Here is a 15285-nt window from a genome sequence, read left to right on the forward strand (position 1 = left end):
AGGCATGTGTCGGGGCTTACCAAAGGCAAATCACTGGCCAAGGACGTGCTGCAACACACACATGGTTGTTAAAATACTGAAGTGTGGTCTGTTTAATGTGTGACGATGTAAAGGCGAAGATGTGTAGATGAGGAGCTCCAGTGTGCACATGTATGAATTGTTAGTATAATGACCTACTGTGGTGCCAAGATTAGTTACGCAGTCTGTCTGGTGACGGCAGAGGAAATAGTGTGCGCGCGCCTTTGTGTTTCCTTTTGTGATGTCTGAATATCTTTATGACGCCACGCTGACGTCCATGTGACGGTGCTGTAAAGTGAGCAGACAGAAAAACACACCACAGTTTGTTCCGTCACATCTTTTTTTTTTTTTCCTGTTAGTTTATTTTTCAGTTGCTTAGAAAAACAAAACAAACAAGAGCTCACAGATGACCCACTATAACCAATCAGCCGACCGGAGCCTCGTTTTTCAATATTTATGAGGAAATGCAAATGAAGGTGCGTCTCATTCAATCGTCGAGTGAGTCATGTGACCCGAGCAGAGGGGTCTAAGGGCACGCGGGGTGGGGAGGCTCCAGCGCTGCAGACGCGGGGTGGGATGGGGGGGTGATCCCCACCTGCCCCCATCTGCTGTGCGAGCGAGTCGCTCTTTGCATAATGGAAACTCACCGGTGGGGTTTTGTTTTTGTTTTTTTTCTTTTCATAAACTAAAACACGGTAATACCACACTTACACACTTGCCAGCAAGCTAGGTATCACAACTGTTTCGGATGTCTCGAAAACCCACCAGACGGGAATATATATATATATATATATATATATATATATATTCCCTTCTGGTGGGTTTTATATATATATATAAATGAGCTAAATATAATTTAAATAGAAACCTAGAAATAAAATAAAGACAACAGGAGACAAAAAAAACAATAAAACAAATCACTTCTTAAGCAGACACACACTTACAGACGATTAGGCTGCACCTTCCAAAAACATGTGTGAGCTTTAAATCACCCTTCTCGTCTAACTAATCTTCTGGGGTGTGTTTCTACCACACAGGATCTTTATTCTTGATGCAAGACAGAGAAAATAATATCAAAACACTTAAAACTGCCCACAGAGATTCAATGGGAAACTAAGTATGTGTGTGCGTGTATGTGTGTGTGTGTGTGTGTGTGACTACTCCCAAACCATGAGCTACTTCCTGATAGAAATGCATGGGAACTTCTAGCCACACAACCACAGTTTTCCTGTGTGTAACATCCCTGTTGCACTACCCCCCCCTATTTCAATGTTTTTAAATACTTGTAAATATACTGTATGCAGATTATATATAGAGCCCATTTACAAATGGTACATGATTGGCTTGGTACGTCAATATCATAGTTCACACGTTAGCTGGAATAAGGGTCACATATGACTAGCTAATGAGGTCATACAATAAGATTTCTTCTTTTTGTCTTTGTCATCTTCAAATACACAGGTTAATAGTTTGTCTTTTTTTTCTCAAAAACAAAGCAAGATCAAATACAGTCGATATTAAACACTTGCAAAATGTCCACTGCAAAGAATGGCTTGAGAAGGAGAACATTTTAAAGAAGCATTTCACTTCCTTTTTCTCTGTGTGCCATGCTTGTTTTTTTTGTTGTCACATCACTTTTTTTTCCTCTTCAAATATGTGTTATCTTCAGCAACAATGTGAATAAGCCCAACTGTTCAGGCCCTCTGCTGCCTCAGGCCCCCAAAAGAAAGCTCCTATAAAAATGGATAATTGACAAGGCCACCAGTCCATTAAAACATCCTAAAATCCTTCACTATGCTCAACCCATTTCCTCTCACTACTGAGATTTTCAATATTAATCCACAAGCACTGATTCAAATCCAAACTTTTTTGAATTTTAAAGCAAATCGCCTCAAACCAGTGCAAAACAAATCAAACCTGTGCAATAAGGCCTACCACTAATACCTCATACATACATTTTACCATAAAAACAAGACTTCAACATGAAACAAAGACAATGAAAACACCAAATGATTAAAAAAATAATATCAACGATGTGGTTAACAAAGCATGGACATGCACGGCTTAACAGAGGAGAAGAGACATTCCCCTGTAGGACAAAAACAAAATAATTATCAGCAGTGTCTATTTTAATGCTTTTCTAATGCTGCCCCCCTCCCACCACCACTGCAATATTTCTACTGCTTCTATTGGTGACACCGGCCCGAGCTTGGGGAGCAGGGAGCTGGGGTGCCAGAGGGGTGTGTTAGGAGTGTGTCGTCTCACATGGGCTCAAGCAGCCATCTGTCACCCTACTCTAGCCAGCCTGATCCTTATCCTCAGCCCAGCCAGGCCCAGCAGGCCCGCTGTCTCATCCCCACAAAAAGACCTCCTGCTGGGGGGTGTTGGTGGTGGGGAGAGGGGGGAGACAAAGGCAGAGAGGAGCTGGGGAGCTCCACAGCGAGGCCCTTTGACCTGGTCCCTGGCCCGGCGGGGCAGACGGCCCAGACAGACAGCACCGTGTCTACTCCCTGCCGCCTGCTCCCCCCTCCTCCTCCTCCTCTCTCTTTTATCAGCCACACAGACCCCAGGGGCTGACGGAGAGACAGAGGAGGGGGGAGGAGAAAGAGACAGAGAGAAGGGGAGGGTGGTGGGCAAATGAACACAATGAAGAGACTGACACGGACTACCCTGACCCCCCATCCTCCATTCATCTTTGGGTACGGATCTCTCTATTCCCTACGGGCAGGCTGCTGCCCTCTCCGCCTCTCCCCGGTGTGACCCCTCTGTTGTCTGTTCCCTCCTTTATCCCTCAGCAGACACAGCCAGGCGAGCTGTGTGGCCAAGCACGCCCCTACTGGCCATATATATACGTTACTGTTCCCTCCAATGTGTGACAGATACGCCTTTTCATTGTTTGAACGCCACATGTAGTGTTGCCTTGATGGCTCAGGGCCACCTGTTCGGTGGATAGTGTCTGGTTGGTTTGTGGCAGTGGTCGCCTATCGTGGAGAAATTATCGAATTGTACAGTTAAGTTCAATACCCACGTAAAGCATGTATTTATTTAGGTAAGAGAGTGACGTCATTATTAAATTCCTATGTTTTGGTAAAACTAGAAGAGCAGATGCTCAACTGGAAAATGGTTTTCCTTGTGGGGTGGGGGGTGGGGTTGTCTCCTCTCCTCCTGGTGGAGCTGGCACCTAGGCAGTGGTGGTGAGCTTTTGGATGGTACGGTTGTAGTATTGGGTGGTGAGAGCCTCCAGGGGGCTCCAGCGGTGTGCGTGCAGCTCGATGACCTCCATGAGGAGAGAGCGGGTCAGCTGAGATTCGGCCGGACAAAGCATCTTGTCCCTGACGGCTGCTAGGAGCTCTATCATCATCTCGGGGAGCTGCTCTTCCAGGAGACGCCCCATGCTCTGCAGCTGGAGGAGAGAAAAGAGATAGAGAGAGGCAGGAGGTCAGGGAAAGTGTGTGTGTGTGTGTGTGTGTGTGTGTGTTTGTCCCTTACTGGGAGCGAAACACAACGTCTGGCACCTTGTTAGTGTGGATACAGTCAGACAGCAGAGGTTCACACACCCTCTGGCCATAGAGCTGTGTGTGTGTGTGTGTGTGTGTGTGTGTGTGTGTGTGTGTGTGTGTGTGTGTGTGTGTGTGTGTGTGTGTGTGCGCGTGTTGGTAAGTAATCAAGACTGCAAAGGATGTGGTTGTGTTTGTGAGCATCTGGGATTTGTTTGCCAACCAGAGCTCACCTGTCTTTGCTCTATGTTCTTTTAACCTCTCTGCCTTATTTTCTAATGGCTGGCGAGAGCTTCCTGCTCCTGTACAATGACCCAAGTCTGATTTCATCCATAATTCTACTTCACCTGCACTGCTTTATTATTCATAAGCCTCAGGAGACTCCTTTAGATATATCAAAGATGTGTGTTTGAGATTGTTATAAACACAGTTTCTACAGTAAATGCTGGAGACGACTCCATTAAAATAAAATAAGGGCTTTATGGGTTTCAATAGGTCTGTTGTTATAATGTGTTTCTTACATTTGTTCAGATATTTTACTGTATTTAATTTGGTTTCCTGGCTCTTACACAAATTTCAATTCGGCCTTGTGCTTCAATCAAAGACACAAGTATTAACTGTCTCTGTGTGTGTGTGTGTGTGTGTGTGTGTGTGTGTGTGTGTGTGTGGTCCATACCTCCATGGAACAGCAGAGGACTGCGTCTTCCTTAACATCTGTGGACTCTAACAGCTAAAAAAGGACAAGAACAGACACTATGTGAATAGACTGGAACACTGCAAAGGAAAGATCAGCACAAAATAAAATAAAGCAAGAGAAATCAAAGTGTATGAAGACGTCCAGCATAGTGAGTGAGCAAAACTGAACAAGGCTAGCAGATATACACTATATTGCCAAAAGTATTCACTCACCCATCCAAATAATTGAAATCAGGTGTTCCAATCACTTCCATGGCCACAGGTGTATGAAATCATGCACCAAGGCATGCAGACTGTTTCTACAAACATTTGTGAAAGAATGGGTCGCTCTCAGGAGCTCAGTGAATTCCAGCGTGGTACTGTGATAGGATGCCACCTGTGCAACAAGTCCAGTCGTGAAATTTCCTCGCTCCTAAATATTCCACAGTCAACTGTCAGTGGTATTATAAGAAAGTGGAAGCGATTGGGAACGACAGCAACTCAGCCACGAAGTGGTAGGCCACGTAAAATGACGGAGTGGGGTCAGCGGATGCTGAGGCGCATTGTGCGCAGAGGTCGCCAACTTTCTGCAGAGTCAATCGCTACAGACCTCCAAACTTCATGTGGCCTTCAGAGTAGCTCAAGAACAGTGCGTAGAGAGCTTCATGGAATGGGCTTCCATGGCCGAGCAGCTGCATCCAAGCCATACATCACCAAGTGCAATGCAAAGCGTCGGATGCAGTGGTGTAAAGCACGTCGCCACTGGACTCTAGAGCAGTGGAGACGCGTTCTCTGGAGTGACGAATCGCGCTTCACCATCTGGCGATCTGATGGACGAGTCTGGGTTTGGCGGTTGCCAGGAGAACGGTACTTGTCTGACTGCATTGTGCCAAGTGTAAAGTTTGGTGGAGGGGGGATTATGGTGTGGGGTTGTTTTTCAGGAGCTGGGCTTGGCCCCTTAGTTCCAGTGAAAGGAACTCTGAACGCTTCAGCATACCAAGAGATTTTGGACAATTCCATGCTCCCAACTTTGTGGGAACAGTTTGGGGATGGCCCCTTCCTGTTCCAACATGACTGTGCACCAGTGCACAAAGCAAGGTCCATAAAGACATGGACGAGAGAGTTTGGTGTGGATGAACTTGACTGGCCTGCACAGAGTCCTGACCTCAACCCGATAGAACACCTTTGGGATGAATTAGAGCGGAGACTGAGAGCCAGGCCTTCTCGTCCAACATCAGTGTGTGACCTCACAAATGCGATTCCCATAAACACACTCCTAAACCTTGTGGAAATCCTTCTCAGAAGAGTTGAAGCTGTTATAGCTGCAAAGGGTGGACCGGCGTCATATTAATCCCTATGCATTAAGAATGGGATGTCACTTAAATTCATATGCGAGTCAAGGCAGGTGAGCCAATACTTTTGGCAATATAGTGTATAAATATATGTATATTTGGATATAGGCCACATGGGTGGGGAGATTAAGCAAATGCAAGTGTTTGTGTGTGCTAATCAGTTCACAAGAGAAGGACAAAAGAAAAAAAGACCTAATCGCGATTGTAAATATTTTCTGCATTTACATTTTAAATCTTGAAAGTCAACACACCAGGCTTTCATCCTGGCAAGCTAGCTAACCATCACACATCCAGGCTTGCGTTATGCACACTATATATCTCCATACACACACACACACACACACTCACACACATACTGTACACACACAGTGTAGCCAAAAACAAACTGTGGAGCTGGTAAACATGCTAGCTGGCTTTCTCCCCAACGCTGGCCCCATGCACAGATGGGCATACAACTGGTGCCTTCAAACAATGCAGGGAGGGATGGCGACAAAGGGACGTAGAACGACAGAGAGAGAGAGAGAGAGCCTCCCATGCTAGACTTTGAGCATCTAGCGTCAGATTACAGCAGAAAGGAATTTTGTTAAATACTCCCTTTTTGAGCTCTAAGGCTGTTTTAGTCCTCACACGTCTGTTTTCAAAGTGCTACTCTGATTAACTCGAAGGAGGGAGAGGAAGTGACAGGGAGGTTGCTGGAGTGATGTCTAATTAAACCTTGGAAGCGTAGACCCCCCCAAAAAAAAAAAAAAGGTATAAATGCAGGGTACAGGCAGGCACACAGTTGTGGGAAAATATAAGTGAGATCATGGAGTGACTGTTTAGAAGGATCTGTGATTGTGATGTTTGCTTGTAGTGGTGACCTGACAGAGAATTATCACCTGGATCTGCAGCTCAGCTTTACAGAGCTTTATAGCGACTTTCAGCTCATTGTTTATCTGTCTGACCTGCGACTTAACTGTTTTGGTTCACTCATAGCGTCATCTTCGGCCACAACAGGCAGCTGTTTTCAGTGAAAAAGCTCTAAAAACCCACTGAACACCACTTGCAACTAGCTGGTGAATACAGTAGAGCATTTAGCAGCTAAAGAGCCACATATTTCCCTCAGGAGTTGGTAAAGACAGAAATACAACTCCAAATGAATGATACAGTTGCTCTGTTACTTCTGTTTTTTAACAAGCTCGCCATATTAACTTAAAAGGTGATATATGCAAATATGCATCCAAGTAACCAAAACATCAGTTATTGCAGGTTTAAATGAACAGGATCAACATGAATAACTCAGAGTGTTTGTTTTTCAGTTGCTGTGATATAGCGGTGCTGTGTCCAACTGATGGGAGTCCACCTACTGCATGCATACAAGCCAGTAACTCAACCAAAGTAGAACGCTTGCAGTAGAAGTCCACACACAGAAAAACTGAAGTATGCCTTACGAAAGAGCTATGTCAAAAACATGAAAATGACATCTGAATCTAACTGAAAGAGAAACAAAGGTAACCACCATCTGATGCTCTGATCCACACTCAAGCTGGCCTGTTGTTTCCACACTGTAAGCTTAATGGTATTCCACCTATCATTCAGGCCCAGCAGACGTCAGCTCCTCAGTATGCTTAGACGGGTGTGGTGACAGTGAGGCTGTTTGATGTGGGAACTCAAGTCTCGTCGTTCCCAGAGTAGGAGAGCTATGTGACAGCGGGATTAGCTCATAATGAGTTCTCCGGGGAGCCCAGAGTGCCGTTTTTGCTCAGTGCGTTTAAAATTGTCTAATCTATAATCAGTTCTCCTATCCACTGCAATGGCGTCCCCCCCCCCCCCCCCCACCCAACCCTTCAATGCGATAGCTCTCCTCTGTCGCTCTCACCATTACACGCAGAAAAGACTGTTTCTGAGAAACAACTTAACACAGTCTCTCTGCTGAAGCTGAAAACTACCAGATCTCTGGTTAGTTACATCATCAAGAAACAAAAGCTTGCTGGGCTGGGAAACCTTGGGATTCTTTGTGATTTCCATTTACAGTATTTTCATTCAAAGGACATTTGATCAGGAACATGAAAAGCAACAGAAACTAGGACAGCCGTGATCCTCTTACAGCACTGAATGGAAGAAATGCATCTGACATGACAACAGCACCTTGAATGACTCAAAGAAGTCAACTAGAAAAACATCCTTATTCACTTACACTTTCTGCTGAGGCTTCGTCTGTCTTTCAGTTTGACTTCACTACTCGATGTATATTTGTACACGTTGAAACCTGTCATCATACTGCTCGCTAAAAGAAAGAAAGGATGTACGAGCGCTGAGAGAAAAACACGTTTCATCAGGATACTAATGACACGCAGAGCGCTCAAAGTTAAAATTATGACTACTTCAACTTTAACTAGGTTTCCAATAGTTGCATAGCAACAGCAGGTCTAGCGTCAGGACCAGCACTTCCCTTAGTTACATTACATAATATTACTCCTATAAAACAAGCCTATAAACAAAACAAAATGTAAAATATAACACAAGTGCTTGATGCTCAGAAGATTTAAGGTACATATTTTTTTTGTATGTTCTGATTGTCTTTGACTATGAGGCCCAGGCTGACTTTCAAAGCGGGATACCAAGGCACAATATAAATAGCTACTGAGGTCACCACCAGACACAGTGTATGTGCATGCTTTCTGCAGTGTGCAACTGCAAACCAATATCCTGATGAAGGATGCAGGTCATTTGCTTCAATATGAAAGATGGTTTCATCTGTTAATTCAAGTGTCCTGCTACCTGCCTTCTGACTTTCCACGACTACTAGGCTGTGCAGGAAAGACATGTTTGTCATGTTCCTTTTGTCTTTTTTTAAGGTAAGGTATTATAATAAAAATCATGTTTTTTCATCTTGCCTGTGCAGCCTAGTACAGGCTGTGCTTTACATACTTTTATACTACGGTCTCGGTAAACATTCATGTCTGATTTGCCAGAGTAGGTGTATTTAAACTGTTTAAAGGACACGAAAACTTTTGTTTCACAAATTTCATATAGTATAGTGAGGAATATCTAATCTATTTAATCTATGTGAATTACTTAAAGTGGCTATAATCTATATTTTCAGTTTCAGCTCATAGTTTTGCTGTCCAGCTCGCAACTTTACTGTTTTGATCCACACCTATTGCTTGCATAACGTCGTTTCCAGACGTAGTACGCAGCTGTTTTCAGCAGAAATAGTTGGATAAACCCACCGAACAGCAAAAAGGTTAGCGACTACCTGGTGAACATAGTGTAGCATTTTGTAGCTACAGATGGTGGTGAGCAAAACAGAGCTAAAAGTAGAGTGGATATTGGACTTACATTCATCAGGTGGACACAAACATGACTCCAAACCGACTAAAGTCTTGTTCTGTTTGCTAACACGTTCGCCATAACAACTTAAAGAGTGATGATATGTCAGTTTACAGCTTGTTGTGCAGCCCACGAGTAGCCTAAAATAAAAATCAATAAATGTAGGTTTAACATTTCTGGCAAGTGAGCATTTGAGCATGGGGTGTGTTATAATTATTTTAAGGTGTGCATCAATGTCAGCTTTGTTGGAGATTATCTAACATAACTGCATCTATGTGGATTTAAAAAAACACACGATTGTGTTGTGTGAGATCACCGTTCATTACTTTGCTCTGTCTTTATGAACAGCTGTCATGTATAGCCAAACACACTTCCGAACACACCTCAGTTGTTACCTAATCCTGTTCTGCAGGCTACAACTACAGACGACAGCCGCTGCAAAATGCACTGCCACACACACACACACACACACACACACACACACACACACGTGCAGGCACATATGTTTTCATATGCAAACACACACACACACACACACAGGCAAACACACGTTATCGCTACATAGCTTGTAGCTGGAATCCGACAACTACATGTTACAACAGGAAACACAAAACAGCAGATGGATAAAAATCAGGAACAATGGCTCTGGGAAATAGAGATTGTCGAAGAAGCACATGTGCTCGCAACCACAAGGACACACACACAAATTCACACATATGATTATACAAATATTTTGACAGTATTCCCAGGTGTGTTCCGACCTCAGGCCTCATCAGGCTAAATGAGACACAGCTGATGCTGGAATATGAAGGTGTGTTTGCGTGTATCTCTGACAGGTTACACTGTGCGTCCACACCCTTGGTCATGCTGCTGAGCCTTCTAACAAGCCGAGATAACGCCCTGGGTGTACGCTCAGACAGGGTGCGGATGGTGTTAGTTGATTGTTGTGTTTGTTAGCGGGAAGCAGTGTGTGTGTTGAGTGCCAGACGGGTGGAGGTGTGGACGTGGGTGGTAAAACTAACTACCTGGCACGTGCCTCAACCACGCAATTATTTTTTTCTCTGCCTGTTAAACTACAAATGAAAAACAATTCATCTCCCTCCTCCCTTCTCTTCTACCTGTCATGCCATGACTAAACTTCCTCTGCAGTAACTGTCAACCTGACCACAGTCTCCTCTGCTTCCTCTCACCTCCCCCCCCCCCCCCCCCAACATCGCTTGCTTCCCCTTTCAATATTCCATCTGTCGTTAACCACTTCTGTATCGCCGTGCGTCTACTGTGGCTACCCTGTATGGTTTCCATGGTGACTGAGGGAGTGTGTGTGTGTGTGTAAAAGAAAAAAGAACATGATCAGCTGATGAGAACTGAGCCTGGGGTCATGAATCTTTCCTGGAACAAACTGGTGTCCTGGCTTTTTGCACCACTAACCAAACTCCACTGTGGTATGTAGAGTCTAGACTAGGTCTGGCCAAAAACAGGAAACTCTGGCTTGGTGCACGGATCGATCTGAACAAGATATACAGACACAGCTGGACGCTGTCCTCTTACTGGAACGCGTGGATGGGGTTGGTTATTGACATACATTGATATAAAAAAAAAAGGTGTAGATCTGGATACAGACCTCCCGTAGGCAGGTGTAGATGGGACACACCAGCACTCTGAATGGCTCCCCGGAGCTGCTCCTCATGGTACCAAACACCTCGCACAAGAAGGTGATGAAACCTAACCACCTCTCCACATCTGACTGCTGGAGCTCCTCTCGACGGGAGAAGTCCCTCTGTGGGGAGAACGAGAAAAAAGATGCAGGTTAAGTTTGGAAAATACGCTGCAGTACTACAGTCTATCCAGCTTTTGTAAATGTGCAATGCAAGTTCTAAGTAGGCGGTAGGTAAAAGGATATTTAAGTGTTTCATAAATAAATTCATCAGCAGTGGTGGTAATCACCATTAACATCTTTGCTATCTCTCTGATGGGAGTTTTTGGAGGTGGCACATGTATTAACCTCGCAGCTTAAAGTACTTAAATCCAAAAAGCAGCTGAAAAACACATTAAATAAATTCATGAATTTCTTTTATCTGCCAGAAGTAGATGAGAATATGTTAATTTGGTTTGAAAGTGAAGGGTAGTGAACTGTGTCAGTGCTGTAAAAGTGTTGGGGTTAATATGGGTTAATGCTTAATGCGCACTTGTAAAGATGTTATACGGCAGGTTAAACTGAAACTTTATTAACAGCCACAGCAACTCACTCTGCTTCTCATTTTTTTCCTGCCTGTTACTGGGTGCACTGGAAACACGAGCAGCTTATATCCTCACAGACTCGTACAACTACACTGAAAGCCTGCTTGTACACAGACATGCACAGAATCTGCAGCCTTGAATGGATCCAACAAAAAAAACCTCCCTCACACTGTCAAAAACAAACACACACACACACACACACACACACTCAAAAACAACTACACAAATCTCTTATACAACTCCAAGGATGCCACGGTATGTGACACCTAAACAACAAGCCAGCAAAATGGCAAGAAACACTTATGTAGCAAAGCAGACAAAAAAGATGTCTGAAGCGTTAGCAACAGAAAAGACAAGCTTACTTAAGAAAAGAAGACGAGGAGGAAGGTGCCAAAAGCATTAGCGAGAAAAAAAAAGACCACATGCTCCTCTCAAACGTGATAAATAAACAGCATCTCTCATAGGTAACAGTCTGGCTACGTTTAATGAAAGCAACAACAAACCCCAACAAACGCCTCTTTTTAATAAGCAGAGCGGTCACAGACTAATTGCCCCCACATTGAGATCCAGGGGTCTGGAAACTACATCGGTAATGACAGCCTTCATGAGCCCACTTGTGACATTTAAAATGTTTTAAAGCAAAAAGCCAAAATGTCAAAGACAAGGAGGGGGTCCACGCTGGCTGGGAAGTGGGAATTAAAGTGAGGAATAAAAGAAGAGGAGGGACCACACAGCTGTGAAAAAGGGGAACTAAATAAAAAGCGGAGAAAGGGGGTAAAAGAATGAAGGCAGGATTCACTGCTGATGGGTCAGGGATAAAAATCTCTAAAGAAAGAGGTGTTTCAATGGAAAAACACAAAAACAGAAGGGAGCAGAAAAAAGAAAAGTGTAGGAGTGTAGTCGAGAAGAGCATCTGCAGGAGAAGGAAACAGGAGTAGGAGTGAAGGGAGGGAGAAGAGGGAGACATGGACAGGCAGCACGTGGGTTAACATTTAGACCTTGAATGCCATCTGAAGAAAGCGTGTATGTCTTGTTTGCCTACTTCTAGACCGTCTGCTGCTCTGGAGGCTGTCTGACTCTCAGGATGGGGCAAGGAGTGAAAGGGGGAGAGAGAGAGTGGAAGTGTGCAGGGAGGAGAAGCGAGGCACTGGCCCGTGTCGTTCTGGGTGAGGGGAGGCGATAAGATGGGGGAGTGCGGTAATAGAGAGCTCATGAGGGACGAGGGGGGAGAGAGAGAGGCAGTGAAATATACAACGGCTGAGAGGATGTTTTCATCATGGGTGCGAGACTGGAACTGTGCAGTTAAGTGAAGGGATGGAGGGTGAAGGGGGGGACAGGTCTCTCTCCCCTGGGTGCTTAGATTAGCTACTTTGCCCACTGACATTTACAACATCACACACACAGTTGGCCTCCACCCGAAAGTGCTTTCTCATGAAAGTACGGGTGAATAAAACTACTGAAATTGCAGAGAGGATTTAGTTAAAACATATAAAATGACTTGTTTGCTACTGCACTGCTAGCTTAAAACGAGCTTTAACTAACAGTCTAAATCCAAAGATATCTAATTTCCAATTATATAAAAACAGAGAAAGGCAGCAAATCCTAAAATTTAAGAGCCCATTTGACCTTCTTGCATGATAAATGACGAAACGATTCGAATATCAAAACTGTTTCTAATTGTGAATCCACTGCTGATAGTTTACTTGCAGACTAGTCCCGTGAAAGATCCCACATCAAGCTGTCATGGAGCCAACACACTGAATTCCCCAAAAGCAGAATGAGACATATATAAAAATCACTGAGACTCATCATCGACACCGCAGCTTATCGCTCAATCAGTAGCCAGTCAGCAATAAAGCAGAGGTGGAAGAAGTACTAACATGATTTTTTTTTTTTTTTTTTAATCATACGCACACAGGATAATATTTTGTGCATGCAAGTTTGTATCTTGGCAACAAGATAAAAAACAATGATTTCTCAGGAGTAAATGTACCACCACTACGATAAAAGAGGGGTATTTACGAGATCCCAACCAATAGTGAATTTTGAAGGCTGATACTAAAATTGATATTCCTTTTTTAAACATAAACACGTAACACAAACAAATATTTTTGATAACAATCCCATAAATTAGGTCTGTCTCACAGATATATATGTGTCACAGATATGCGAGCTTGGGCTTTAATATTTACTCAAACAGCATCTAAACTGTATCCTTATAAGAGACAACTACACTAGCTTGGTGCCTACCGTATCCATTCATCACATCTAGTCAATGTTGATTTAGAAACACCTGAATACTGAAGAAAATACTGGAAAAGAGATGAGGACAGCTTGAAGCAGCACAGACATCTCCCCACCGCTGCACCTGGAACTAACCCATTCCCTCCCATCGCTCTCACCTGCAGCATGTTGAGGAGCAGCGATCTGAACTTGGTCCCCTCCACCATGAACAGCGCCATCTTGTCGCAGAGCTTGGCGGCGGTGGCGGCAAAGCTCCTATCTGACACAGCCTTGGAGTAGATGGTGCTGACCACCTGAGCCAGGGTCTCCTCGGACCGCGCCGAGCACTGAGCCTCCTCCATGAAAGAGGCCAGCTGCTGCTCCACCCCGCTGCTGTTGCTCCTCATGCTGTTGAGAAGATCCACCAGCCGGTCCATGCTTTGTGACCCGGAGCCGGACGCCTCCACACGGGCCTCCTCCTGAGGCGGGAGATGGGATAAGACATGAGTGGTGATAGTACAGTATTCAGACATGACAAATGACACTTCGCTCTCTGAACATGACAAGGAACCCAATCAATGGTTTGTGACATGTAACCAATATGGTAGCTCAAAGATTTGAAGAAAAATTACCTAGAAAATACCTATAAATAAATACTTCATATGTTATTTGCTCTTGTTCATTACCACAGAATCAAGCAAAACCTGGCTCTTAGACTGGATTCATTGATTCACTAGTGTCACTGAGGATATGTTTATTAATTCCTGCCCTGCTGCCTGTTGGGGAGTCCCGTGCTGTCAAATCAAACCACCCCTGGTGGTAAAGAGTTAGCTGCAGAATGAGGAAGCTGAGAGCAGCAACACAGTTGGCTGACTCGCCAGTTTAGTGCACACAGTGGGAAAACATCAAAAACTGTTACGCTAATGCCTCTTTAGTTTCTTCACCTCCTTAGTGAGAACATGTACTCCCCTCCCTGCCTGTCTGGGTGTGTCAATCTGAATGCTAAGTACAACTAAGTAGATGAATGACTAAAGCAAGGCAGTGTGAGAAAAGTGTGTGTCTATATGTCTGTATATTAATGACAGTGTATGAGTGTGCGTTAACATAATGGAAGTAATTATGGACTAAATGGTAGCGTGTGTGTACACATACACATTAGTCCTGATTGCCTTAATACTGACTGACAGGCACTAAGCAGCTTTTCGGTACCTTGTCCTTTAGTCTCCTCCTTAGCCTCTCCTTTGACGACTGAAGCAAGCTGATTTTGGGCTGCTCCGACCGGCCCTCGCTTGCCTTTCCACTTCTTGGTGGATGCAGAGATTCCTTATTAACTGTCAGATCTGGGAAAGCATTCGTACTGGGTGTTGACTCATATTGGGGTGATTCATTGGGACTCTTACTGCTCCAGTCTTGGGATGGTCTTATCTGCACGTCACCCGGTTTTACATTCTCAGTCTCTTTGTCTTTGGTTGTTCTCGGGGGTACTCCTTTATCACCTGTAGCGTTTGTCTGTCCATGCCCCTGACCTTTCTGATTGTGGTGCCAACGCCGGTTCTGGCTATATCCGTGGTGTGGCGGTCCTCCTTGGCGCTGGCCATGTCCTCCTTGATACTGGCGAGGCGGCCGACCAGCACTACTGTTTCTGTTATCTCCCAGTTCTGTTAGATTCTGATGCTGTTGGTTTGGAGACTGTTGTTGGGTTTGATCCCTCTGGTGCTGTGGTGACTGTTGTTGTATCAGCTGAGGTTGGTTCTTCCCTCCTCCTCCTCCTCCTCCGCCGCCCCCTCCTCCTCCTCCTCCTCCTCCCTGAGGCCGCTGCTGTCTCCTGGAATGAGAGCAGGTTTCAGTTAGCTTCATTGTGATGTAGCAGCAGCTGGCTTGTACCTTGAACTGCTCTGCTCCACTCTGACCTCCATGATGGTCTACAGTGTCCTCCCTGCCCCTCTTCCTCCCCTCAAAAGTTTAGTAAA

At 44.6% G+C, this 15285-nt stretch overlaps 1 protein-coding gene across 1 annotated transcript in view; it reads right to left on the reverse strand.

Moving 5' to 3' along the window:
• Nucleotides 1-2676: 2676 nt before the first annotated feature.
• Nucleotides 2677-15285, reverse strand: part of ctif (CBP80/20-dependent translation initiation factor) — a 38581-nt gene continuing 25972 nt past the window's right edge. Inside the window, exons 9-13 of the mRNA XM_070924898.1 lie at nucleotides 14525-15140; nucleotides 13495-13794; nucleotides 10476-10631; nucleotides 4192-4245; nucleotides 2677-3421 (exon numbers count right to left, since the gene is read on the reverse strand). Of these exons, the coding sequence (XP_070780999.1) occupies nucleotides 3200-3421; nucleotides 4192-4245; nucleotides 10476-10631; nucleotides 13495-13794; nucleotides 14525-15140 (1348 nt within the window). The 3' untranslated portion in view covers nucleotides 2677-3199. The remainder of the gene's footprint in view (nucleotides 3422-4191; nucleotides 4246-10475; nucleotides 10632-13494; nucleotides 13795-14524; nucleotides 15141-15285) is intronic.

Source organism: Enoplosus armatus, chromosome 18 (assembly GCF_043641665.1).
Source record: "Enoplosus armatus isolate fEnoArm2 chromosome 18, fEnoArm2.hap1, whole genome shotgun sequence".
Taxonomy (NCBI): Eukaryota; Metazoa; Chordata; class Actinopteri; order Centrarchiformes; family Enoplosidae; genus Enoplosus; species Enoplosus armatus.